Here is a 25,421-nt window from a genome sequence, read left to right on the forward strand (position 1 = left end):
GACAGGCATCACTCCAATTCCACTTCTTTCCTTGACAAAGTAGGTCATGCAGCGGCTTGAGCCTGGATGACAAGTTCGGTATAAAACGGCCATAATAATTCAGTAAGCCCAAGAATGAATGTAATTGGCTAACATTCTCTGGCGGCGGGGCATCCACTATCGCTCGAACCTTTGACGGCGCAGTATGCAACCCTCGGGCATCAATTACATGTCCCAAATATTCAACAGACAGTTGAAAAAATTTGCACTTGTCTTTGCGAACCCTGAGCCCATATTCTTTCAGCCTTTGAAGAGCAGCATCCAAATTGTCCAGATGTTCTTGGTCCGTACTTCCTGTGCACAGAATATCGTCCAAATAGCACTGTACACCAGGGAGGCCATGTAGGATCTGATCCATGGCACGTTGGAAAAGTGCAGGGGCTGATGTGATCCCGAAAGGAAGTCGACAATATCTGAAAAGCCCCTTTTGTGTAGTTATGGTGAGCAAGTCTTTAGAATCCTCATGAACGTGCATTTGTAAGTAGGCTTGGTTAAGGTCTATTTTGCTAAACTTTTGCCCCTTACTCAGCCCGGCAAACAAATTGTCAATGCGGGGAAGAGGGTATTGCTCTGCTGACAGTACAGGGTTCAGTGTCACTTTAAAATCTCCACAGATTCGGATTTCTCCCGTCTTCTTGGGTACAGGAACTATGGGCGTGGCCCACTCGCTGACAGTCACCGGTTCCAAAACACCACTTTTAACTAAGGCGTCCAACTCATCCCCCACTTTTGATCGAATAGCATATGGTACAGACCTGGCTTTCATAAACTTTGGTGTTGTTTCCGGTTTAATATTTAGCTTGACAGTAATGTCCTTCATACTGCCCAACTCCTTCCGGAAAACCTCATCATGTTTCCTCAAAATAGCAGCTAGACTAGTAGCTGTTGGTGATACCATTTTTACAGTGTGCCAGCTTAGCTTCATTTTCTCTAGCCACACATGTCCCAGAATAGCCGGGTAATCACCTTTAACAATATAAATGGGGAGCTTCCTCACCTGATTGTTACTCTGGACCACGACATCAGTCATTCCTGCCATGGGTACAGGTTCCCCTAGATAGGTTTTGAACCTAGTATCAGACGGTCGCAGCGGAAGGTGTCCCAAAACTTTTTTGTAAACCCCCTCTGAGATGATGGATGCTTTTGAACCAGTGTCTATTTGCATACTCACTGGGTGCCCCTCCAGCATGGGCTCCACCTAGTAACCTTCTGAATCTTCATCCATCTTCATTATATTCAGTGTGTGTACACTCATCTCCTGTTCTCCTTCCGAAGAATCGCTGGACACAGTCTCCCTTTGTCTAACAGTGTGCACCTGTGTTTTCCTCCTGTTCTTCACAGAGTCATGTATGTTGGCAGACTTTGATGTTTTCTCCTTGTTCTTTTTTCTTAAGCAGGCCCGCTCGATATGGCCTCTTCTTCCACAACTGCGACAGTCCATATCCTTACACCAGCAGGACGTGGCTAGGTGTCCTGATTTTCCACAACGGAAACATGTCCCTTGTCCACTAGGTCTATCCGTTTGAACTGTATGCACTCCGCCTGTAGCGTTCATTTGGTGAGCCTCCTTTGAGGCCATTTCCATGGCGACAGTGATTTCAATGACTTTCTACAACGTCGGGTTACTTTCGGTCAGCAATTTCTTCTGAGCGGCTTCATTTCTCAGTCCGAGGACCAATCTGTCTCTTAATGCGTCATTTAAACCTTGCCCAAATTCACAATGTTCAGCTAATTTACAAAATACAAAATAGTCAAAACGTTCTGCATATGCACTCCACTGTTCCACGTGCTCATCAAAAGGGCCAATATTACCAACAACTCCTGCCATTTTCCTTTCAGGCTCCTGGTTATTTGCAATATCCTCTGACAATTCTTCCTCCTCAGACGGTCCTCCCTCCGGTGATGTCACACGTCTCCTCTTGTCCTTTTTTTTTTTAAATTCCTCTTCGCGCTATTCACAACAGACGCAGGCTGTGACGCGCCAAATGCTAACTAGCCGCGTTAGCTTCTCCTCAGTAAAACATCGCCACTCGTAAAACTTGACTACACGCACACATTCCAGACACACCGCGCCCGTGGGATCTCAAACCACCTCGTCGCCACTTGTTATATATGTCCCCATTATTTGTAGGTTTGTCTACGTACCAATAAGTAGACGGGCACGGAGCTATTTCTTAGCGTGTCTTTATTTTAGCCGGTACTTCAATACAACGACACAACATCCGGGTTCCCATCATGCATTGCTTACAACTACGGCAAGTTGCGATGTCCAAAAACATAACAGCGCCATTAATCCTGAAAGGTACATACAGGTTTTGGAGCAACATATGTTGCCATCCCAGCAACGTTACCATGGACGCCCCTGCTTATTTCAGCAAGACAATGCCAAGCCACGTGTTACATCAACGTGGCTTCATAGTAAAAGAGTGCGGGTACTAGACTGGCCTGCCTGTAGTCCAGACCTGTCTCCCATTGAAAATGTGTGGCGCATTATGAAGCCTAAAATACCACAACGGAGACCCCGGACTGTTGAACAACTTAAGCTGTACATCAAGCAAGAATGGGAAAGAATTCCACCTGAGAAGCTTAAAAAACATGTCTCCTCAGTTCCCAAACGTTTACTGAGTGTTGTTAAAAGGAAAGGCCATGTAACACAGTGATGAACATGCCCTTTCCCAACTACTTTGGCACGTGTTGCAGCCATGAAATTCTAAGTTAATTATTATTTGCAAAAAAAAAAAAAGTTTATGAGTTTGAACATCAAATATCTTGTCTTTGTAGTGCATTCAATTGAATATGGGATGAAAATGATTTGCAAATCATTGTATTCCGTTTATATTTACATCTAACACAATTTCCCAACTCATATGGAAACGGGGGTTGTACTACTGGGGGACTTCAACGCTCATGTTGGCAACAACAGTGAAACCTGGAGAGGCGTGATTGGGAAGAATGGCCGCCCGGATCTGAACCCGAGTGGTGTTTTGTTATTGGACTTTTGTGCTTGTCACAGATTGTCCATAACAAACACCATATTCAAACATAATGGTGTCCATATGTGCACTTGGCACCAGGACACCCTAGGCTGCAGTTCCATGATCGTCTTTGTAGTTGTGTCATCGGATTTGCGGCCTCATGTTTTGGACAATCAGGTGAAGAGAAGGGCGGAGCTTTCTACCGACCACCACCTGGTGGTGAGTTGGCTGCGATGGTGAGGGAGAATGCCGGACAGACCTGGCAGGCCCAAACGCATTGTGAGGGTCTGCTGGGAACGTCTAGCAGAGTCTCCTGTCAGAGAGAGTTTCAATTCCCACCTCCGGAAGAACTTTGAACATGTCACCAGGGAGGTGCTGGACATTGAGTCAGAGTGGACCATATTCCACACCTCTATTGTCGAGGCGGCTGATTGGAGCTGTGCCCGCAAGGTGGTTGGTGCCTGTCGTGTCGGTAATCCTAGAACCCGCTGGACACCAGCGGTGAGGGATGCCGTCAAGCTGAAGAAAGAGTCCTATCGGGTTCTTTTGGCTTATAGGACTCCGTAGGCAGCGGACAGGTACCGACAGGCCAAGCGGTGTGCGGCTTCAGCGGTCGGGGAGGCAAAAACTCGGACATGGGAGGAGTTCGGGGAAGCCATGGAAAACGACTTCCGGACGGCTTTGAAGCGATTCTGGACCACCATCCGCCGCCTCAGGAAGGGGAAGCAGTGCACTGTCAAAGACCTCCTTTATCCCACCAACATGTCTTCCTATGAGGAAGCAGTTCCTGGGGAGGTGCTGGAGCCTATTATATTATTATTATATATATAGAATAGAATAGAATGCCTTTTATTGTCACTATACACAGGTACAATGAGATTAAAAGCAACTCCAGTATCAGTGCGACAGTCTACAAATATGCAAAACATAGGAAGGAAACAAAACTAGTGCAAAAAGAGAAATGGTGCACAGTCCAGTCCTGTTGTTTAAATAGTATACTATACACAGATATACAGAAGCATTCAGACTGTGGGTGGAAAGTAAAAATTGCACACAGAGAGGTGCTAAACTATAAAATCAGTGCAGATGAGAGTTCACCGTGGTTATGGCTTTGTATGTTATGTACTGTATATGTATATACAATAATATGTATATTATTATATATTTAGTGATTAATACATGGAATATTGTTCCCCCTGATGAAGCAAAACACGTATAAATAATATTAGAAACATCCTTCATATGATACAGAGCAGTTCTAAAAACACTTTATTTCAAATATTATCACATTCCAGAACATTGTTTTTTATTTACAGCCATGTTGGTTGTGTTGGATGAAAATGATGGCGCTTCATTCCTGTCTTTATTATGAAATCTTTTTTTTGACACTGAATTCATGTAACTGAATTTTTGTTGCTCAAATTTTGTCACCTACATTTTTTCACATCAAATTATGCTGACAATGTCATAGAAAGACAATCAGTGTTCTCATGTTCAGAGTATAAAAATTCAGTGTATAAAAAATCTGAGTAAAAAAAATTCAGAGTATAAAAAATCAGTGTAAAAAAATTCAGTGTAAAAAAAATTCAGTGAAAAAAATTCAATGTATAAAAAATCAGTGTAAAAAAGTCAATGTAAAAAAATTCAGTGTATAAAAAAATCAGTGTAAAAAAAATTCAGTGTATAAAAAATGTATGTATAAAAATTCAGTGTAAAAAAATGTAGTGTAAAAAAACTCTGTATGATAATTCAGTGTCAAAAAATCAGTGTCAAAAAATTCATTGTATAAAAAAATCAGTGTAAAAATAATTCAGTGAATAAAAATTCAGTGTAAAAAAAATTCAGTTTGAAAAAAAATTTAATGTCTAAAAAAATCAGTGTAAAAAAAATTCAGTGTATAAAAATTCAGTGTAAAAAAATTCAGTGTAAAAAAATTCAGTGTATAAAAAGTCGGTGTAAAAAAATTCAGTTTAAAAAAAATCACTGTATGATAATTCGGTGTAAAAAATCAGTGTAAAAATAATTCAGTGTATAAAAATTCAGTGTAAAAAAATTAAGTTTTAAAAAAAAATCACTGTATGATAATTCGGTGTAAAAAAAATCAGTGTAAAAAAAATTCAGTGTATAAAAATTCAGTGTAAAAAATTAAGTTCATAAGAAATATTGTATACAAAATTCAGTATAAAAAATTCAGAGTATAAAAATCAGTGTAAAAAAATTACGTTTTTGGGGAATACGACTGTTGTAGTGCCTATAATTTAGTGTACAGAACAAAGTTTCACTTTAGAGAAACGTGAAAGAGAATTCTGGCCAGTGAGTGAATTTGAGTGCCAATCAAAAGGCGGCCTTTGCAAAGTCATCATGTTTGTTGCTTGCCTTTTCTCATCCTCCCCTCAGTTTACCTAGCGAGGTCTGCACGGTGGTTTCTGACGCCGACTGCGTCACACCCGTGGAGAGCGTGTGCAGCGTGGCCGCGCCCTCTCCCGACTGTCGCCTGGTCCTGCGCCAGTTCTTCAACGACTCCGGCCTCTTCTGCCTCAATGTCTCCTTGACCAACGACGTCAGTCTGGCCATGGCGAGCGCTCGGGTCAGCGTGGCAGTCGGTGGGTGAACCCGAGGTCCGTCCAACGCTCCTTCACCCGGTCTTATTCCTGTCTTTTCCTTCCGCCGCAGCCTCCGCCGGCTCCTCAGCGGGAACTGCTGCTTCAGTTCTGGGTGTGATGGTTCTGGCCTGCGTGGTCTGCTGCATTGCTTTGATGTACAGGTGAGCATGGGCGTGGAAGTGGGTTGGTGGGGGGGGGTGGGGGGTGGTGGGGGGGTTTGATAGTGAGGAGTTTTTGTTAAGTTGCAATATTTTTTGTCTGCCATATAAAAAAAAAGTTATAGCAAATTAATATATTTGTGAAAATGTATGTATGGATGTATGTATTTATATATATACATATATATATATATGTATGTATGCATGTGTATGTATAGATGTATGCATATATGTAAGTATGTATATATATATATGTGTGTATGCATATATGTGTATGTGTGTATGTATATATGTAAGTGTGTATGTATATATACTGTATGTATGTATGTATGTATGTATGTATGTATATAGATAGATAGATAGATAGATATATAGATAGATAGATAGATAGATAGATAGTACTTTATTGATTCCTTCAGGAGATGTTAGGCTCGACCAGAGCTGTTGAACCAAATGTACCAGGGACCCTCAAGGACAAAGTCAACGGAGGCAGTAATAAAGTATAACAGAGTTTAATGAAACTTTACGGAGGAGCGGAGGGATCCCGGGGAGGCGGCGAGGCGTGGGAGACACTGGGTTTGTGGAGGAGGGAGCCTGGAACGAAGCAGAAAGCAGAATCAGCATGGAACAAACGAGCACCAAGTTCTCCTTTAACTAACTCACAGAATACTACTAGATAACTGTAATTCTAAATGCTGTCTATACTGACCACAGGAGTCAACGTTCAAGCGTCGGGCGCCGGCTCTCAGCGGTTTATGTAGGCTGCTCTCTGATGGCTGGGATGTGGAGCAGCTGTGCTGATTGGAACCAGCCACACCTGTGCTGGCTGCAGCAGGCTGAGAGAGACGCCCGGCCCTTGCCCTTAGATGGCGTGCAGGGGAGGGACCAGGAACGTGTGACACAACAGTACCCCCCCCCTTAGGGGAGGCACCGGACGACTGTCCTAGGGCACCTGGATTGTCCCGATAGAAATCGTCCAGCAGGGAGGGGTCAGCCAGGTAGGAACGGGGCACCCAGCTACGGTCTTCAGGGCCGAAGCCCTCCCAGTCCACCAGGTACTGGAATCCTTTCCCACGGCGGCGGACGGCGAGCAGCTTCCGAACCGTCCAAACAGGATCACCACCAGCCAGGACTCGGGGGGGTGGAGGGGCGGAGGTAGGGGGAGACAAGGCACTAGTGGTCACGGCCTTAATCTGGGACACGTGGAACACCGGGTGAACCTTAAGAGCAGGAGGGAGATTCAGACGAACTGCAACGGGGTTGATAACACTGTCCACAGTGTAGGGTCCGACATAACGAGGATTCAACTTGCGGGTTGAAGTCTGGGACGTCTGCAGGGGCAGGTCCCGGGCCAATAGCCAGACCTTCTGACCAGGCTGATAGTCAGGTGCACGCACCCTCCGGCGGTTGGCACCACGCTGGGTACGTGCAGAGGCACGGAGTAACGCAGCGCGGGCAGCCTCCCAGATGCGTCGACACCGGCGGAGGTGGGCTTCGGTGGAGGGAACTGCTACCTCCACTTCCTGTTCGGGAAACAGAGGGGGTTGGTAACCCAGCGAGCATTGAAAGGGTGACATGCCGGTGGCAGAGCTCTCCATGGTGTTGAGGGAATATTCCACCCAGGGTAAGTACTTAGCCCAAGAAGAGGGGTTGCTGGAGGCAACACAGCGAAGAGTCTCCTCAACTGTCTGGTTAGCGCGCTCCGTCTGCCCATTGGATTGTGGATGGTATCCAGAGGAGAGGCTGGCCGTGGCTCCAATACCCTTGCAAAAGGCCTTCCACACCTTGGAGATGAACTGGGGACCACGGTCTGACACGATGTCAGAAGGAATGCCGTGGGGGCGGACAACATGGAGGGTTAGGAGGTCAGCCGTCTCAGCAGCAGACGGGAGTTTGGGGAGAGGGACAAAATGAACTGCTTTAGAGAATCGGTCGACCACCGTCAGAATGGTGTCACAGCCCTGGGACACAGGAAGCCCAGTAACGAAGTCCATACCTATGTGAGACCAAGGCCGACTCGGAATAGGAAGGGGTTGTAGCAGGCCTGCAGGAGGCCTGTGTGAAGCCTTACTACGGGCGCAGACGGTGCAGGCGGCCACAAATTCCCTGACATCCTTCTTGAGGGTTGGCCACCAGAACCTCTGAGCAATGAACGAAGCTGTCCTGCGCTCTCCAGGGTGACAGGCAACACGGCTGGAGTGCCCCCACTCCAATACCGGTGTACGGACGGCATCAGGAACAAACTGTCTGTTCTGAGGGCCGTTGCCAGGGTCGGGCTGGTTCTCTAAGGCCTGCCTCACCACAGCGTCGATGGCCCACGTGACTACACCTACCACCCGGGCAGGGGGCAGGATGGTGTCGGAATCCGATTCCTCCTGGACAGCAGGATCTTCGTTAGAGAACTGACGAGAGAGAGCGTCCGCTCTGACGTTCTTGGAGCCTGGGCGGTAGGTGAGGGTGAAATCAAACCGGCTGAAGAATAAGGCCCAGCGGGCCTGCCTGGAGTTAAGCCTCTTCGCCGTCTTCAAGTAGGTCAGATTCTTGTGGTCTGACCACACGATGAACGGCAGCTTCGCTCCCTCCAACCAGTGTCTCCATTCCTTCAGAGCGTCGTGGACCGCCAACAGCTCCTTGTTTCCCACGTCGTAGTTCCTCTCTGCGGGGTCGTAGCTCCTGGAGAAATAGGCGCACGGATGAATCTTCTGATCCTCTTCGGACCTCTGGGAAAGGACGGCTCCGATGCCTGTGTCAGAAGCGTCCACCTCGACAATGAACTGTCTTGTCGAGTCAGGGTGGATTAGCACGGGTGCTGTGGAGAACAGACTCTTGAGCTTGAAAAAGGCTGTCTCGGCTCGAGACGTCCAGGAAAAGGGACGCGAAACGGAGGTTAGAGCATTAAGGGGGGCAGCGATCTGACTGTAACCCTTGATAAACCGGCGTAGAAAACCGGCGAAACCCAGGAATCGTCTGAGCTGAGTCCGGTTAGTAGGACGTGGCCACTCCTCCACGGCTTTGACCTTGGCAGGATCCGCACGCATCTGTCCAGCTTCCACAACGTTGCCAAGGTATGTCACCGAGTCAGAGTGGAAGACACACTTCTTAGCCTTGACGAACAGGCGGTTCTCCAACAACCGCTGGAGAACAAGGCGGACATGCTGGTGGTGTTCCTCCACAGACCTGGAGAAGATAAGGATGTCATCCAAATACACCACCACAAAGATGTTTAGCATATCTCGTAGCACATCATTCACGAGGGCTTGAAACACCGCCGGGGCATTGGAAAGCCCAAAAGGCATCACAAGGTACTCAAAATGGCCAAGGTGGGTGTTGAAGGCCGTCTTCCACTCGTCACCGTCTCTGATCCGAACTAGGTGGTAGGCATTGCGGAGATCAAGCTTAGTGAACACTCGGGCATGAGTGAGTGGCTCAAGAGTGGAACTAATAAGGGGAAGTGGATACTTATTCTTCACTGTGATGTCATTGAGACCACGATAGTCAATGCAAGGTCTCAGACCACCATCCTTCTTGTCTACAAAGAAGAAGCCTGCCCCCAGAGGCGAGGACGACGGCCTGATGATGCCAGAGAGCAGGGACTCCGCAATGTAGTTGTGCATCGACTCCTTCTCTGGTAGGGAGATGTTGTAGAGATGCGACTTAGGATAGGGAGCCCCAGGCAGGAGATCAATGCCAATATCATAGGGCCGGTGCGGAGGAAGTGAGAGTGCTTTATCCTTACTGAATACCAAGGCAAGGTCATGATAAACAGGTGGAACACCAGTGATGTCGGGGGGAGAGGACATGGGTTTGGGTCTGCTTGAAGGGGACAGGGCGGAGCGCAGACAGGTTGCATGGCATGCGGTGCTCCAGCCCAAAATACGACCAGAGGCCCAGGAGATGTGAGGTTCATGCCTCTCCAACCAAGGTCTACCCAACACCAGGGGCGCTGTTGGGGCGTGTAGAACAAAAAAGCGGATGGTTTCAGAGTGATTTCCAGACAGAGTGAGTGTGAGGGGTTCTGTGGAAAAGGATATAGTTCCCATGGAGTGTCCGTCGATCGCTTGGGGAGACAGTGTGCGATCTAAAGGAACTAAAGGAATGCCCGCCTGGTGAGCCAAAGAGATGTCCATGAGGCACTCGTCTGCACCGGAGTCAATGAGGGCACTAACAGACAGTGTCTCTTCATTCCAGGTCAAGGTTGCAGGGAAAAGTCGGTTGGAATGATTCTTGGGCTGGGGAAGAGTTGTTTGGCTCACCAGTATAGCCCCTACCGGCGAGCTGGGTCTTTTGGGCGGATCGGGCAGACCTTGATGAAATGTCCTGGCTCACCACAGTAAAGACACAGCTGGTTGGTGAGCCTTTGTTCCCTCTCAGCTAGTGTCAGCCGGGACCGGCCGATCTCCATGGGCTCGGCAGGCCCGGGTGAAGAGGGAGCAGGGAGGAGCATAAGCTGTCGAGGTTGTGGAGTGGAGCGAGGAGATGGTGAAGTGCGGGTCACTGAAGCAGAGCGACTGGACCCAGGAGGAGGAGAGCTTCGTTGGGCTCGGTCCGCATGGCGCTCCTGAAGTCGTGTTCCCATCTTAAGGGCCAGGGATATGAGCTCATTAAGAGTCTGTGGGCTGTCACGGACCAAAAGATCTTTAATAGAATCACTCAGCCCCTTGCGGTAGACACTAAGAAGGGCGTGGTCGTTCCACTGGCTTTCAGCAGCAAGGATCCGGAACTCCAAAGTATACTGAGCCACAGAACGTGACCCTTGGCGAATAACTAGCAAACGGCTGGAAGCATCTTGTCCGTCAGTAGGGTGGTTAAACACAGCTTGAAACTCACTCTTAAACTGAGAGTAGTTAGTGGCAAAGACAGGGTTGTTCTCTACTGCTGCAATAGCCCAATTAAGAGCGTCGTCGACCAGGAGGGACATGATGAGAGCAATCTTCGAACCATCAGAAGTATATTTGGATGGCTGATGAGTAAAAAGTAACTCACACTGTGCCAGGAAGCCCCTGCAATGACCAAAATCACCATTAAATGGCCTAGGACTGACTAAGCCAGGCTCAGACTGAGGCTGCTGTGTGCTGGGGAGGACGGGGTTAACAGGCTGGTTTGAAGAGCTTGAAGCAGAGTTAGATTCAGCTGAAACATGTGCTGTAAGGACCTCCAGGGTCTTCTGTATGCCGAGCAAGACTCCAGAAATGTCATTCACTTGGCCAGACAGAGCAGCCACATTACCAACAGTAGTTTGTGAAGTCTTCTCAAGCACAGCAATTTGGGATTGAACAGTGGGAAAAGCTTTGTTCAATTCTTCATGCAAAGTGGACAGTTGTGTGGCCTGGCCAAACACAAGCTCTCGTAATTCAGGGTTCTTCTGTCCCTCTGTCCCTGAGGACCCGGTTTGGTTCATTTTGGCTTGAACGTTCTGTTAGGCTCGACCAGAGCTGTTGAACCAAATGTACCAGGGACCCTCAAGGACAAAGTCAACGGAGGCAGTAATAAAGTATAACAGAGTTTAATGAAACTTTACGGAGGAGCGGAGGGATCCCGGGGAGGCGGCGAGGCGTGGGAGACACTGGGTTTGTGGAGGAGGGAGCCTGGAACGAAGCAGAAAGCAGAATCAGCATGGAACAAACGAGCACCAAGTTCTCCTTTAACTAACTCACAGAATACTACTAGATAACTGTAATTCTAAATGCTGTCTATACTGACCACAGGAGTCAACGTTCAAGCGTCGGGCGCCGGCTCTCAGCGGTTTATGTAGGCTGCTCTCTGATGGCTGGGATGTGGAGCAGCTGTGCTGATTGGAACCAGCCACACCTGTGCTGGCTGCAGCAGGCTGAGAGAGACGCCCGGCCCTTGCCCTTAGATGGCGTGCAGGGGAGGGACCAGGAACGTGTGACACAACAGGAGAGTTCCCTCAGGAAAATTAAAATTCCAGCAGCAGTGTACAGAGTTGAGATCGAATTTAAAAAGTAAAAAGTAAATAATGGGGGTGTAAATGGAAACAAAATAGAAAAATATTACAATAAGAATAATAATAAAAAGCAACAATGAGAATACAAATATAAAAGTAAAATAAGAATATAACAAGAGAAACTAGACAGTAGTGACCATGTTATGAAAAAGTATTGCACTGTTATTGTTTTGCATCCCCTGTCACCCCCCACCCCCACCCCCCCAGAGAGGAGTTGTACAGTCTAATGGCGTGTGGTACAAAGGAATTTTTGAGTCTATTAGTCCTGCACTTGGGATGAAGCAGTCTAGCACTGAACAGGCTTCTCTGGCTACTGACAACGGTATGAAGAGGGGGACTGGCATCATCCAGGATGCTCACTAGTTTTTCCGCAGTCCTCTTCTCTGCCACCGTCACCAGTGAGTCCAGTTTTATTCCGATCGTAGAACCGGCCCGCCTGATCAGTTTCTCCAGTCTGGAGCTGTCCTTCTGAGATGTACTGCCCCCCAGCACACTACGATGTAGTACAGAACACTGGCAACCACAGACTGGTAGTACATCCACAAGAGTTTTTTACAAATGTTGAAGGAGCGCAGCCTCCTCAGGAAGTATAGCCTGCTCTGTCCTTTCCTGTACAAGTGGTTCGTGTTAACAGTCCAGTCCAGCTTATTGTCCACCCACACCCTGAGGTACTTGAATGAGTCCACGGTCTGTACCCCGACTCCCTCGATCACAATAGGTTGTGACCTTGGACTCGACCTCCCAAAGTCAATGACCAGCTCCTTGGTCTTTGACGGATTGAGCTGCAAGAGGTTCCTGTGGCACCTGTCAGCAAAGTCCCTCACCAGGCTCCGAAACTCCTCCTCTCTGCCGTCCCTGATGCACCCGACGATGGCTGTGTCATCCGCATACTTCTGGATGTGACACAGCTCTGAGTTGTAGCAGAAGTCAGCGGTGTACAGGGTGAAGAGAAGAGGGGCCAGCACCGTTCCCTGCGGTGCTCCGGTGTTGCTGATTACAGTGTTAGACGTGATGTCCTTCAGTCTGACGTACTGTGGCCTGTCGGTGTGTATGTATAGATGTATGTATGTATGTATATATGTGTGTATGTATGTATGTATGTATGTATGTATGTATGTATGTATGTATGTATGTATGTATGTATGTATGTATGTATGTATGTATGTATGTATGTATGTACAAACCCCGTTTCCATGTGAGTTGGGAAATTGTGTTAGATGTAAATATAAACGGAATACAATGATTTGCAAATCCTTTTCAACCCATATTCAATTGAATGCACTACAAAGGCAAGATATTTGATGTTCAAACTCATAAACTTTTTTTTTTTTTGCAAATAATAATTAACTTAGAATTTCATGGCTGCAACACGTGCCAAAGTAGTTGGGAAAAGGCATGTTCACCACTGTGTTACATGGCCTTTCCTTTTAACAACACTCAGTAAATGTTTAGGAACTGAGGAGACACATTTTTTAAGCTTCTCAGGTGGAATTCTTTCCCATTCTTGCTTGATGTACAGCTTAAGTTGTTCAACAGTCCGGGGGTCTCCGTTGTGGTATTTTAGACTTCATAATGCGCCACACATTTTCAATGGGAGACAGGTCTGGACTACAGGCAGGCCAGTCTAGTACCCGCACTCTTTTACTATGAAGCCACGTTGATGTAACACGTGGCTTGGCATTGTCTTGCTGAAATAAGCAGGGGCGTCCATGGTAACGTTGCTTGGATGGCAACATATGTTGCTCCAAAACCTGTATGTACCTTTCAGCATTAATGGCGCCTTCACAGATACCCATGTCTTGAGCACTAATACACCCCCCTACCATCACAGATGCTGGCTTTTCAACTTTGCGCCTATAACAATCCGGATGGTTCTTTTCCTCTTTGGTCCGGAGGACACGGCGTCCACAGTTTCCAAAAATAATTTGAAATGTGGACTCGTCAGACCACAGAACACTTTTCCACTTTGTATCAGTCCATCTTAGATGAGCTCAGGCCCAGCGAAGCCGACGGCGTTTCTGGGTGTTGTTGATAAACGGTTTTCGCCTTGCATAGGAGAGTTTTAACTTGCACTTACAGATGTAGCGACCAACTGTAGTTACTGACAGTGGTTTTCTGAAGTGTTCCTGAGCCCATGTGGTGATATCCTTTACACACTGATGTCGCTTGTTGATGCAGTACAGCCTGAGGGATCGAAGGTCACGGGCTTAGCTGCTTACGTGCAGTGATTTCTCCAGATTCTCTGAACCCTTTGATGATATTACGGACCGTAGACGGTGAAATCCCTAAATTCCTTGCAATAGCTGGTTGAGAAACGTTTTTCTTAAACTGTTCAACAATTTGCTCATGCATTTGTTGACAAAGTGGTGACCCTCGCCCCATCCTTGTTTGTGAATGACTGAGCATTTCATGGAATCTACTTTTATACCCAATAATGGCACCCACCTGTTCCCAATTTGCCTGTTCACCTGTGGGATGTTCCAAATAAGTGTTTAATGAGCATTCCTCAACTTTATCAGTATTTATTGCCACCTTTCCCAACTTCTTTGTCACGTGTTGCTGACATCAAATTCTAAAGTTAATGATTATTTGCAAAAAAAAAAAAAGTTTATCAGTTTGAACATCAAATATGTTGTCTTTGTAGCATATTCAACTGAATATGGGTTGAAAATGATTTGCAAATCATTGTATTCCGTTTATATTTACATCTAACACAATTTCCCAACTCATATGGAAACGGGGTTTGTATGTATGTATGTATGTATATATGTATGTGTATGTATGTATGTATGTATATATGTATGTATATATATATATATATATATATATATATATATATATGTGTATGTATATATGTGTGTGTATGTATATATGTATGTATATGTGTGTGTATATATATATGTGTGTGTATGTATATATGTGTGTATGTGTGTATGTATATATATGTATGTGTATACCTGTGTATGTATGCATGTATATGTATGTATGTATGTATGTATGTATGTATGTATATATATGTATGTATATATGTATGTATACATGTGTATGTGTATATATATATGTACGTATATATGTGTGTGTATGTATATATGTGTGTATGTACAGTATATATGTATGTATATATGTGTGTATGTATGTATATGTATGTATGTAAGGGGCGGCGTGGCGAAGTTGGTAGAGTGGCCGTGCCAGCAATCGGAGGGTTGCTGGTTACTGGGGTTCAATCCCCACCTTCTACCATCATAGTCACGTCCATTGTGTCCTTGGGCAAGACACTTCACCCTTGCTCCTGATGGCTGCTGGTTAGCGCCTTGTATGGCAGCTCCCGCCATCAGTGTGTGAATGTGTGTATGAATGGGTGAATGTGGAAATACTGTCAAAGCGCTTTGAGTACCTTGAAGGTAGAAAAGCGCTATACAAGTATAACCCATTTATCATTTATTTACCATATGTATATATGTATGTATGTATATATGTAAATATGTATGTATATATGTGTATGTATACATGTATGTATATGTGTGTATGTATGTATGTATGTGTATACGTGTGTATGTATGCATGTATATGTATGTATGTATGTATGTATGTATATATGTATGTATATGTATGTACATATATATGTGTGTGTATGTATATATGTGTGTATGTACAGTATATATGTATGTATATATGTGTGTATGTATGTATATATGTATGTATATATGTATGTATGTATATATGTAAATATGTATGTATATATGTGTATGTATATATGTATGTATATGTGTGTATGTATATATGTGTGTGTATGTATGTATGTGTATGTATATATGTGTGTATGTATATATGTGTGTATGTATACATGTGTATGTATATATGTATGTATATATGTGTGTAAGTATATATGTGTGTATGTATATATGTGTGTATGTATATATATGTATGTATATATGTGTGTAAGTATATATATGTGTATGTATATATGTGTGTATGTATATATATGTATGTATATATATATATATATATATGTATATATGTATGTATATATGTGTGTATGTATCAGAGGTGGGACCAAGTCATTGCTTTGCAAGTCACAAGTAAGTCTCAAGTCTTTGCCCTCAAGTCTCGAGTCAAGTCCCGAGTCAAGACAGGCAAGTCCCGAGTCAAGTCCAAAGTCAAGACTGGAAAGTCTCAAGTCAAGTCACAAGTCATGCATTTTGAGTTTCGAGTCCTTTCAAGTCCTTTTAACCACAGACTAATATTTTTACACAGATTGTGTATGCTTTTAAAACGTTGTATTTATTTATTAAAACAAGTGCATTTGAAATAGCAGGAAAAAAAATAGTACTGACATTGCAATTCATAATAGCACTATTAACCAGTCATTTTAATAGTGTAAACAAATTTAAACATTTAACTCATTCCTTTACAGAATAAACACATTTGCAAAAACAAGTGCAACTGTACTTATTTGTACAAAAGTGTTAACATTGTATGTCCATGGCATATTGCATTGTAACTAGTTCCACAGCAGTTTCTATTCTGTTCTTACCTTATCTCATTGATCTCATCTCATACTGTATGTGTGTTGATGTGTGCGTACATATGAAAAACATAACAAATACATGAACATAACAATGAACAGAGTTGTACTTTTTAGATGTCAGGGCCCTATGCAATATGTACACATATTCTTAATATAGTATACATTTTAACTGACCATTATTTTACTATGTTTGTCTTTTTGTAGGTGGCTAAAATACGCGGTGCTGCTGACCGCCGTCTAACGTTACGTTATTGTGTGTGATACATTGACTAACGTAACGTTATGTATAGGTACCTCATGCAACCCTGCTTAAAAAAAATCACTTGACAAAAAGTATGAATAAGGTAGCGAACTGCAGTGGACGCAACAGATTGCCGTGTTTGCAATGACGTTATAACCACAGACATCTTATAAGTAGACGCAGCATTGGTTGCTGTGACGCGAGCAATTTGCATCTTGAAGTGGTGATGAGGAGCCGGCGAGTAGCCTAAACTGACAGTTGACAGGTAGAAAACAAAGATGCCGGGCTGGTGTTCAGCGTTTTCCTGCTCAAATGAGCGGACTGTTGAAAATAGGAATCGGGGGATTACTTTTCACAAGTAAGATTTAACATTAATGTACTATTGGTTGTATTTTATGAAAATAACATTACCACAGAGTTGAGAAGGAGCAAAGATCTTCAATATTTGTATGTGAAAATCACAAAAAAATCTTCTGGGGGAGGATGACGCCCCTAAAGGGGTTTGGTTTACAAACTTTCAGCCCCACCTAAAACAAAATTCACCAGCCACCACTGATTATGATGCATTCTCATTTTAGGCAAAATATAAGACAATACTTTCTTTACAGTATAATTGTAACCAGGAATAAGTCTTCAAGTAACAATATTCAAATACTAACATTGTTGGGTAAGACAGCATTTGGTTTTATTCTGAATCCAGTGAAACAGATTGGTGGTTTTAGCTGATATAAAGACTTTCAGGTGTTTATATATGTTTAAGTATTTGGCAGACGCTTTTATCCAAAGCGACATACATAAAAAATACATATATAACAATCACTGTAAACATGATCATTTAAGGGAAGAATGTAATACAAAATATCAATACAAAGTGTCAAGACAGAATAAACTCTCTGCTGCTGCAGCAACAGAGATACAGTCTATAAGATATATAGATATCTAATGTATTCATACATTGTTTATGTAGGATATACACATGTATATATAACCTAATCATATTGTTTCTTCAATTTAAAAATAGCTGACCGTTTTTTTCCCCTTTCTCTGGGGATTATATTCCCAGTTTTGATCTCGGACGTCTGGTCACTTATAGCGTATAAGAATATTATATTACTGTTAAGCAAACTATGAATAATAAAACACGCCAAAACATGTGTCCTTTATCATAGCTACACGTATGACAACAAAGCGCGTGAAAATCAGTGGTATTCAGTGAGGTAAGATGAATTAAATGTGCTGACAGTTCATTGCTCCTGCCAAATGAATTGCACTAGTGGAGCGGATCACCACTCCAAGATGGCGGCCCCGCGTCTCGTCTGCGCCTGTAGGCAGTAGCGCTCCATGCTGCGTACCCTTATAAGATGTCTATGGTTATAACGTTAGCAGTGAGTTTACAGCCTCACTGATTTAACTACACAGCAAATAAAAGTCACGTTACTTAGCCAATAAACGTTAGCTTACATTCAAAACTTACCCTTCTTTGTGCATCTTCAAATGTCGAACGAAGTTGGAAGTTGTTACGTCTCCGTCTATAATATTCGAACTGCATGATTTGCATAGGGCTATTCGTTTTTTGTTGACCGAGTCGTAGTTTTAATACCCGAACGAAATTAACTTTGGCATAATTGTTTCTCACTGCCGCATTGTTTGACAATTCTTCTTCATTGGTTGTCCTGCAATTTGATTGGATGAGAGCTGTGTGATGAAAACAGCGTAGATCTAATTTGATTGGCTGTTGTACTGAGAGCACACCAGCTGACAGGAACAACACGCTGATAGACACAGACGAAGAAAAGGAAAAATACGGAGCGGCGCGCTCCCAAATAACTTTTTAATCTTTGGGTTTTGGGGAAAGTAGCAAGTCATGTCAAGTCAAAAGGCTCAAGTCCAAGTGAAGTCACAAGTCATTGATGTTAAAGTCTAAGTCGAGTTGCAAGTCTCTTTACAATTTGTCAAGTCGAGTCCAAAGTCATCAAATTCATGACTCGAGTCTGACTCGAGTCCAAGTCATGTGACTCGAGTCCACACCTCTGGTATGTATATATGTGTGTATGTATATATATATGTATGTATATATATGTATATATGTATGTACATATATACTGTATGTATGTATGTATATGTATGTATATATGTATGTATATATATATATATATATATATATATATATATATATATATATATATATATATATATATATATATATATATATATATATATATATATATATATATATATATATATATATATATATATATATATATATTTATATATATATATATATATATATATATATATATATATGTATGTATATATATATATATATATATATATATATATATATATATATATATATATATATATATGTATATATGCAAGTATGTATGTATATATGTGTGTATGTATATATGTTTATGTATATACTGTATGTATGTATATGTGTGTATGTATATATGTTTATGTATATACTGTATGTATGTATATATATGTGTGTGTATGAATATATGTGTGTGTATGTATAAATGTGTATGTATATATGTGTGTGTGTATGTATATATGTATATATATATGTGTGTGTATGAATATATGTGTGTGTATGTATATATGTGTATGTATATATGTATGTATGTATAGTTATGTATGTATACATGTGTATGTATATATATGTATGTATATATGTGTGTGTATGTATATATGTGTGTATGTACAGTATATATGTATGTATATGTGTGTGTATGTATGCATGTATGCATGTATGTATGTATGTATGTATGTATGTATGTATGTATGTATATATATGTATGTCTATATATGTATGTATATATGTAAGTATGTATGTATATATGTGTGTATGTATATATGTGTATGTATATATGTATGTATATGTGTGTATTAGAGATGCGCAGTTAGCGGGCACACCCGCGGAGTCCGCGGGTAATCCGCGGGTCGGGCGGATGCATGACGAAAAAAATAGATTTTAAATAGATTCGGGCGGGTGGCGGTCGAACCAATTCCGAAAAAAAAATACATAGTTAAATGTTGTTACCCATGTGAATGATCGAGGGCGAGTTCTTTGTTTCTTTAGGTGGGTTTATTGTAGGCAGTTTTCATGAACGTCCACCCAGTGCGGCAACATCACACAACAACAACAGTCACGTTTTTGTCCTACCGTAAAGCAGGTCGTCTGCCGTAAACAGCAATGCTGTGACAGTCTCAAACAGGGCAACACTGCCATCTAGTGTACATGCATATGTGACAACCCACATACGAAAAACGAGCAGCACTCTTTGAAACAGGCAATTATTCATCAGGCACTGCTGTCACGCCAAATTTCTTCCCCCCTACAAAAGCCTTCCCCCCATTTACTTCCGGGGCTGCGTCCAATAAAGTCACAAAGTTGCCGGGGGTCCTTAACCCGCACGCGACTGTCCTGTTTCGCGCCCGTACAAAAAAAAAACAATCATCGATTTCTTCAGATTCCAGCAGCTGTCAAAGACGAAGTATCTTTCCAGCAACGGGCAGTCAAAGCCGAAGTGCTATCGATCGCTGTCAATGACGTAAGAGGAAACATGACCATGGAAGTAAATGGGGGGGAAGGTTTTTGTAGGGGGAAGAAATTGTGGTCGGGGGTGGGCGTGGTTGGGCTGGGGTCGTGGTTGGGGGCGTGGTTAAGGGCGTGGTTAAGAGGGGAATATATTTAAGCTAGAATTCACCAACTCAAGTATTCATATATATATATATATATACATATATATATATATGTATATATTTATTTATTTTATTATACATATAAATAAAAGAAATACTTGAATTTCAGTGTTCTGGAGGCTTTCCAGTAGATGACAGTATTGTCCTGTTTAAGAGTGTCACAACATTGCAGTTTACGGCAGACGAACTGCTTTACGGTAGACTAAAACGTGACTGCTGTTGTTGTGTGTTGTTACCGCGCTGGGAGGACGTTAATGAAACTGCCTAACAATAAACCCACATAAGAAACCAAGAACTCGCCCTCCATCATTCTACAGTTATAACGTGATTGGGCAGGCACGCTGTTAATATTGTGGGAAAGCGGACGTGAAAACAGACTGTCGCCGCTGTGCCCACTCAGGTCCGCATTGAGCTGGAGGGGGCGCGGCCTCCAGCTCCGGCTGAATACCGGGAGTCTCCCGGTAAAACCGGGAGGGTTGGCAAGTGTGCTCTAATGCGTGGCCAAGAGATATTATTGCGTGGCACGCATTGAATGTCTCTGCTGCATTGGATCAGTCTCATTTCTTTAACAGGAATGCCTTGTATCGTATATATATATAAAGATGTATAACAACGGGTGGGTGGCGGGCGGTTGTGGTTTTGATAAAATGTTAGTTCGGGTGGATGGCGGGTGGATGACGACTTTTGTGATGAAATAATTGCCTATCCGCGCATCTCTAGTGTGTATGTATATATTTGTGTGTGTGTATATATTTATGTATATGTGTGTATATGTATATATGTGTGTATGTATATGTGTATGTATATATGTGTGTATGTATATATGTGTGTGTATGTATATATGTATGTATATGTGTGTGTATGTATATATGTGTGTGTATGTATAAATGTGTATGTATATATGTATGTATATGTGTGTGTATGTATAAATGTGTATGTATATACAGAATGTGTGTGCATATGTGTGTACGTGTATATGTATGTACATATATGTGTATGTATATATGTGTGTGCATATGTGTGTATGTATATATGTATGTATGTATATATGTGTGTATGTATATATATATATATATATATATATATATATATATATATATATATATATATATATATATACATATATATATGTATGTATGTATGTATGTATATATGTATATGATGAAATCAGAGCAGGATGTATTGAGTGTATAACAAGACTGGTGTGTGTGTGTGTGTGTGTGTGTGTGTGTGTGTGTGTGTGTGTGTGTGTGTGTGTGTGTGTGTGTGTGTGTGTGTGTGTGTGTGTGTGTGTGTGTGTGTGTGTGTGTGTGTGTGTGTGTGTGTGTGTGCAGACGCTTCAAACAGTACCAACCACTGAGCGGCGACAGCAATGGAAACAGCTCGTCAGTGACGTCGGTGCCGTTGCTGCTGTGGAACCTTCTGATCCGACAATCGCCCGGAGAGAGTCGCCCACTGCTGCAGGGCAGGATTGTGTGAATGTTATTCAGCTGTTTCCTCTGTCATCATCTTGAAATGCACAAGAGAGCCTCTTTGAAGGACCCATGCTGTCATAGATCTGGAAATAATACACATAAAGTTTGCTCCAATATTTGATCTAAAGTTGAAATTCAGTCTGTATTTGTTCATTTGCCTTTTTGTATAATGACCTCAATTAAAAATATTTGCTTCCAAATGTAATCAAAGTTCCTATTTCACAGAGTTTGTGTTGTAACATAAATAATAAAATGGAACTTTATCACTTAAACTTGTCATTTTTCCTCTGACTTCTACACCTTTAAAGAGCCTCACTCTCTTGTCCTGGACTACAACACATGGTCACATGACCAAAACATGCTGTCTAACCATTCAAATACTTCATTTCCATTAATCACATGCTCCGTACATTAAAGTACAGTAGTGTAGTAGACCTAAGTATTCATCAAGTACCACCATAATGACAACATTAAAGTACAGTAGTGTAGTAGACCTAAGTATTCATCAAGTACCACCATAATGACAACATTAAAGTACAGTAGTGTAGTAGACCTAAGTATTCATCAAGTACCACCATAATGACAACATTAAAATACAGTAGTGCAGTAGACCTAAGTATTCATCAAGTACCACCGTAATGACAACATTAAAGTACAGTAGTGTAGTAGACCTAATTATTCATCAAGTACCACCATAATGACAACATTAAAGTACAGTAGTGTAGTAGGCCTAAGTATTCACTAAGTACCACCATAATGACAACATTATATATATGGCACTCCACCCTTTTCCTGGCGAGAACCATGGACTCGGACTTGGAGGTGCTGACTCTCATCCCAGTCGCTTCACACTCAGCTGCGAACCGATCCAGTGAGAGCTGAAGATCCTGGCCAGATGAAGCCATCAGGACCACCTAATCCTGCAGCCACCAAACCGGATCCCCTCAACGCCTTGACTGCGCCTAGAAATTCTGTCCATAAAAGTTATGAACAGAATCGGTGACAAGGGCAGCCTTGGCGAAGTCCAACCCTCACTGGAAACGTGTCCGACTTACTGCCGGCAATGCGGACCAAGCTCTGACACTGATCATACAGGGAGCGGACCGCCACAATCAGACAGTCCGATACCCCATACTCTCTGAGCACTCCCCACAGGACTTCCCGAGGGACACGGTCGAATGCCTTCTCCAAGTCCACAAAGCACATGTAGACTGGTTGGGCAAACTCCCATGCACCCTCAAGGACCCTGCCGAGAGTATAGAGCTGGTCCACAGTTCCACGACCAGGACAAAAACCAGGACGAATATATATATAAATAAAATAAATACTTGAATTTCAGTTCGCAAACTTTTACCGGCGTTTTATTAGAGACTTCAGTAAAGTAGCGCAGCCTTTAAATAGATTAACGTCCTCTAAAGCAGTGATTTTCAACCTTTTTTGAGCCCCGGCACACTTTTTACATTTCCAAAATCCTGCGGCACACCACCAACCAAAATTACACAAAATGACACTCTAACACAGTATATAATACATATAGTTAATAATATAGTTTCTAAATGTATTTATACTCACCTAGTGTGAAACCTGGGCCTGTTTCGATGAACACAAAATGGATATCCTGGCAGAAATGGTAGAAAGACACACACAAAGCTCTTCCTCAACAGCTCTCAGTCTCTCTCTGTTTTTAGTTTTTATCGCAGTCAAGCTTGAGAAGCTCAGCTCACATATATATGTGGTTGAAAACGGGAGCAATGTCAAAATGGCTTTGTTGGCCAGAATGGGGAACTCCTTGGCAACAGATAACCAAAAACTGTCCAAAGGAAGATCAGCAAAGTTTAGCTTTAAACCCCAATCTTGTTTCAGTTCAATGAGTTCCTCTTGCTCCTTTAAAGTCATGTCCTTACCAGCAATGGATGCTGAGCTGTATGGGTCCCTGACCCAGTCAAGGCATTCTGTGAAGGCTGAAGAGAAATAAAATAACAACTTTTTCTCAAGAGTTTTCAAATGTGTGCCAATCACTTCGCACATTGCAGCAGTGTTGCCATCATGCAGTTTCTCGGTGAATGGGAACATCTCAAGGTTGCCACGCTGCACATGTTGTTGCCAGAGCTGCACCTTCAAACGGAATCCATTCATTTTATCAGTGCTTGTAAGCAGATTTTCATTTCGGCCTTGCATCCGTGTGTTCAGCCAGGTATGCCAGCTTTGCACACCACTCATTACTTGCAAGCAGCTTTGAGTAATCGGACCTCTCGTTTGTCAGAAATACTTTAAGTTCCTCTCGCAGCTCATACACACGGGCAAGCACTTTGCCGCGCGACAGCCACCGGACCTCCGTGTGGAGCAATAAGACTTTATGTTCCGCTCCCATTTCCTCACACAAAGACGCAAATAAGCGACATTTCAAAGGTCGCGTCTTCACAAAGTTCACTATGCGCACAACATCATCCAACACAGGAGCTAGATCTGCTGGTAAGGTCTTTGCAACGAGTGCCTCACGGTGCAAAAAACAGTGCGTAACAATAACATCCGGGTTTTTTTCTTTGACCCTACTTACGAAGCCTTTGACGCGCCCGACCATGGCTGCGGCTCCATCAGTGCAGACACCTGTGCAGTTTTCCCACGAAAGCCCGCTTTTGTCAAAATATTCCGACGTGACCCGAAATATTTCCTCTCCTGTTGATTTTTCTGGCAGTGTCTTGCAAAATAGGAAGTTTTCTTTAATGGCTTCTCCATCCACAAAACGCACGTTGGCCAAGAGCTGACAATGTCCACTAATATCCGTCGACTCATCAATTTGCAAGGCAAATTTCTTACAGATGCGCATCTTTTCCAAAACAATAGTTTCGATGTCCGCAGACATATCATCAATACGTCTGGCAATTGTGTTATCTGAGAGAGGCACTTTAGCGATCTCTTTGGCCGCGTCAGGGCCGAGCATCTCATTTACGATGGCTTTACAAGCTGGCAGTATTAATGTTTCTGCCACAGTGTGGGACTTTTTTGATTTAGCTACGAGTTCAGCAACAAGGTAGCTAGCTTTGAGGGCTCTCTCGTTTACCTTTGTGGTTTTTCTCAGAAAGGTTGCCTGTTTCTCATTGTTTGTACGTAAGCGTACAAAATAGTCCATCGGCTTGTTTTGAACGGAAGGGTGTTTCGTTTGGAGATGGCGTTCAAGCTTGCTTGGCACCATGGCGCTATTGGATAGCTTCTCACCACACACCAAGCACTGCGGAGTCGGTGCTGTCGCATCCCCGGTGAAAGTAAATCCAAATGAAAGATATAGCTTTCGCTGTATTGCCTCGAGCTCACCGTCTTGTCTTTTTTATTTTGTCGACCACTCATACTGGGGCCTTCATTTGGGTCAGAATTTTGTCCAGGACCCTTTCCGGCATTTACATTTTCCCTTCTCAAAAACTTCTCCATCACTGTCACTTGCTCGCCTCCTCCTGCTGCGATCCCACACTGTCAGTGTCACGTGTCACGCAGCCTACCTCGCTTGTCTTTACAGGTATATCGCCCTCTGCTGCCACCTACTGAAATAGAAGAGTATTACATTATCTGCTGCACTTTATTACAGCAGGCACCCGACAATGGTTAAAATTAGGAGATATTACATAATTTCCCGCGGCACACCTGACGATCTCTCACGGCACACTAGTGTGCCGCGGCACACTGGTTGAAAATCACTGCTCTAAAGTTCCTTTTGTGTGGTCCTCAGAGGCTGAC

At 43.1% G+C, this 25,421-nt stretch overlaps 2 protein-coding genes across 2 annotated transcripts in view; one reads left to right on the forward strand and one right to left on the reverse strand.

Moving 5' to 3' along the window:
* pmela (premelanosome protein a) overlaps positions 1–21,914 on the forward strand; it is a 55,042-nt gene extending 33,128 nt beyond the window's left edge. Inside the window, exons 11-13 of the mRNA XM_062055783.1 lie at positions 5,412–5,617; positions 5,688–5,778; positions 21,552–21,914. Coding sequence (XP_061911767.1) covers positions 5,412–5,617; positions 5,688–5,778; positions 21,552–21,696 — 442 coding nt within the window. The 3' untranslated portion in view covers positions 21,697–21,914. The remainder of the gene's footprint in view (positions 1–5,411; positions 5,618–5,687; positions 5,779–21,551) is intronic.
* A 1,939-nt stretch (positions 21,915–23,853) lies between these two features.
* On the reverse strand, positions 23,854–24,675 carry LOC133646696 (zinc finger BED domain-containing protein 5-like). Its single transcript, XM_062042402.1, has one exon. It carries the CDS (start codon positions 24,631–24,633, stop codon positions 23,854–23,856), a length of 780 nt encoding a protein of 259 aa, XP_061898386.1. The 5' UTR covers positions 24,634–24,675.
* Between the last annotated feature and the right edge of the window lie 746 nt (positions 24,676–25,421).

Source organism: Entelurus aequoreus, linkage group LG01 (assembly GCF_033978785.1).
Source record: "Entelurus aequoreus isolate RoL-2023_Sb linkage group LG01, RoL_Eaeq_v1.1, whole genome shotgun sequence".
In the NCBI taxonomy this organism is placed as follows: Eukaryota; Metazoa; Chordata; class Actinopteri; order Syngnathiformes; family Syngnathidae; genus Entelurus; species Entelurus aequoreus.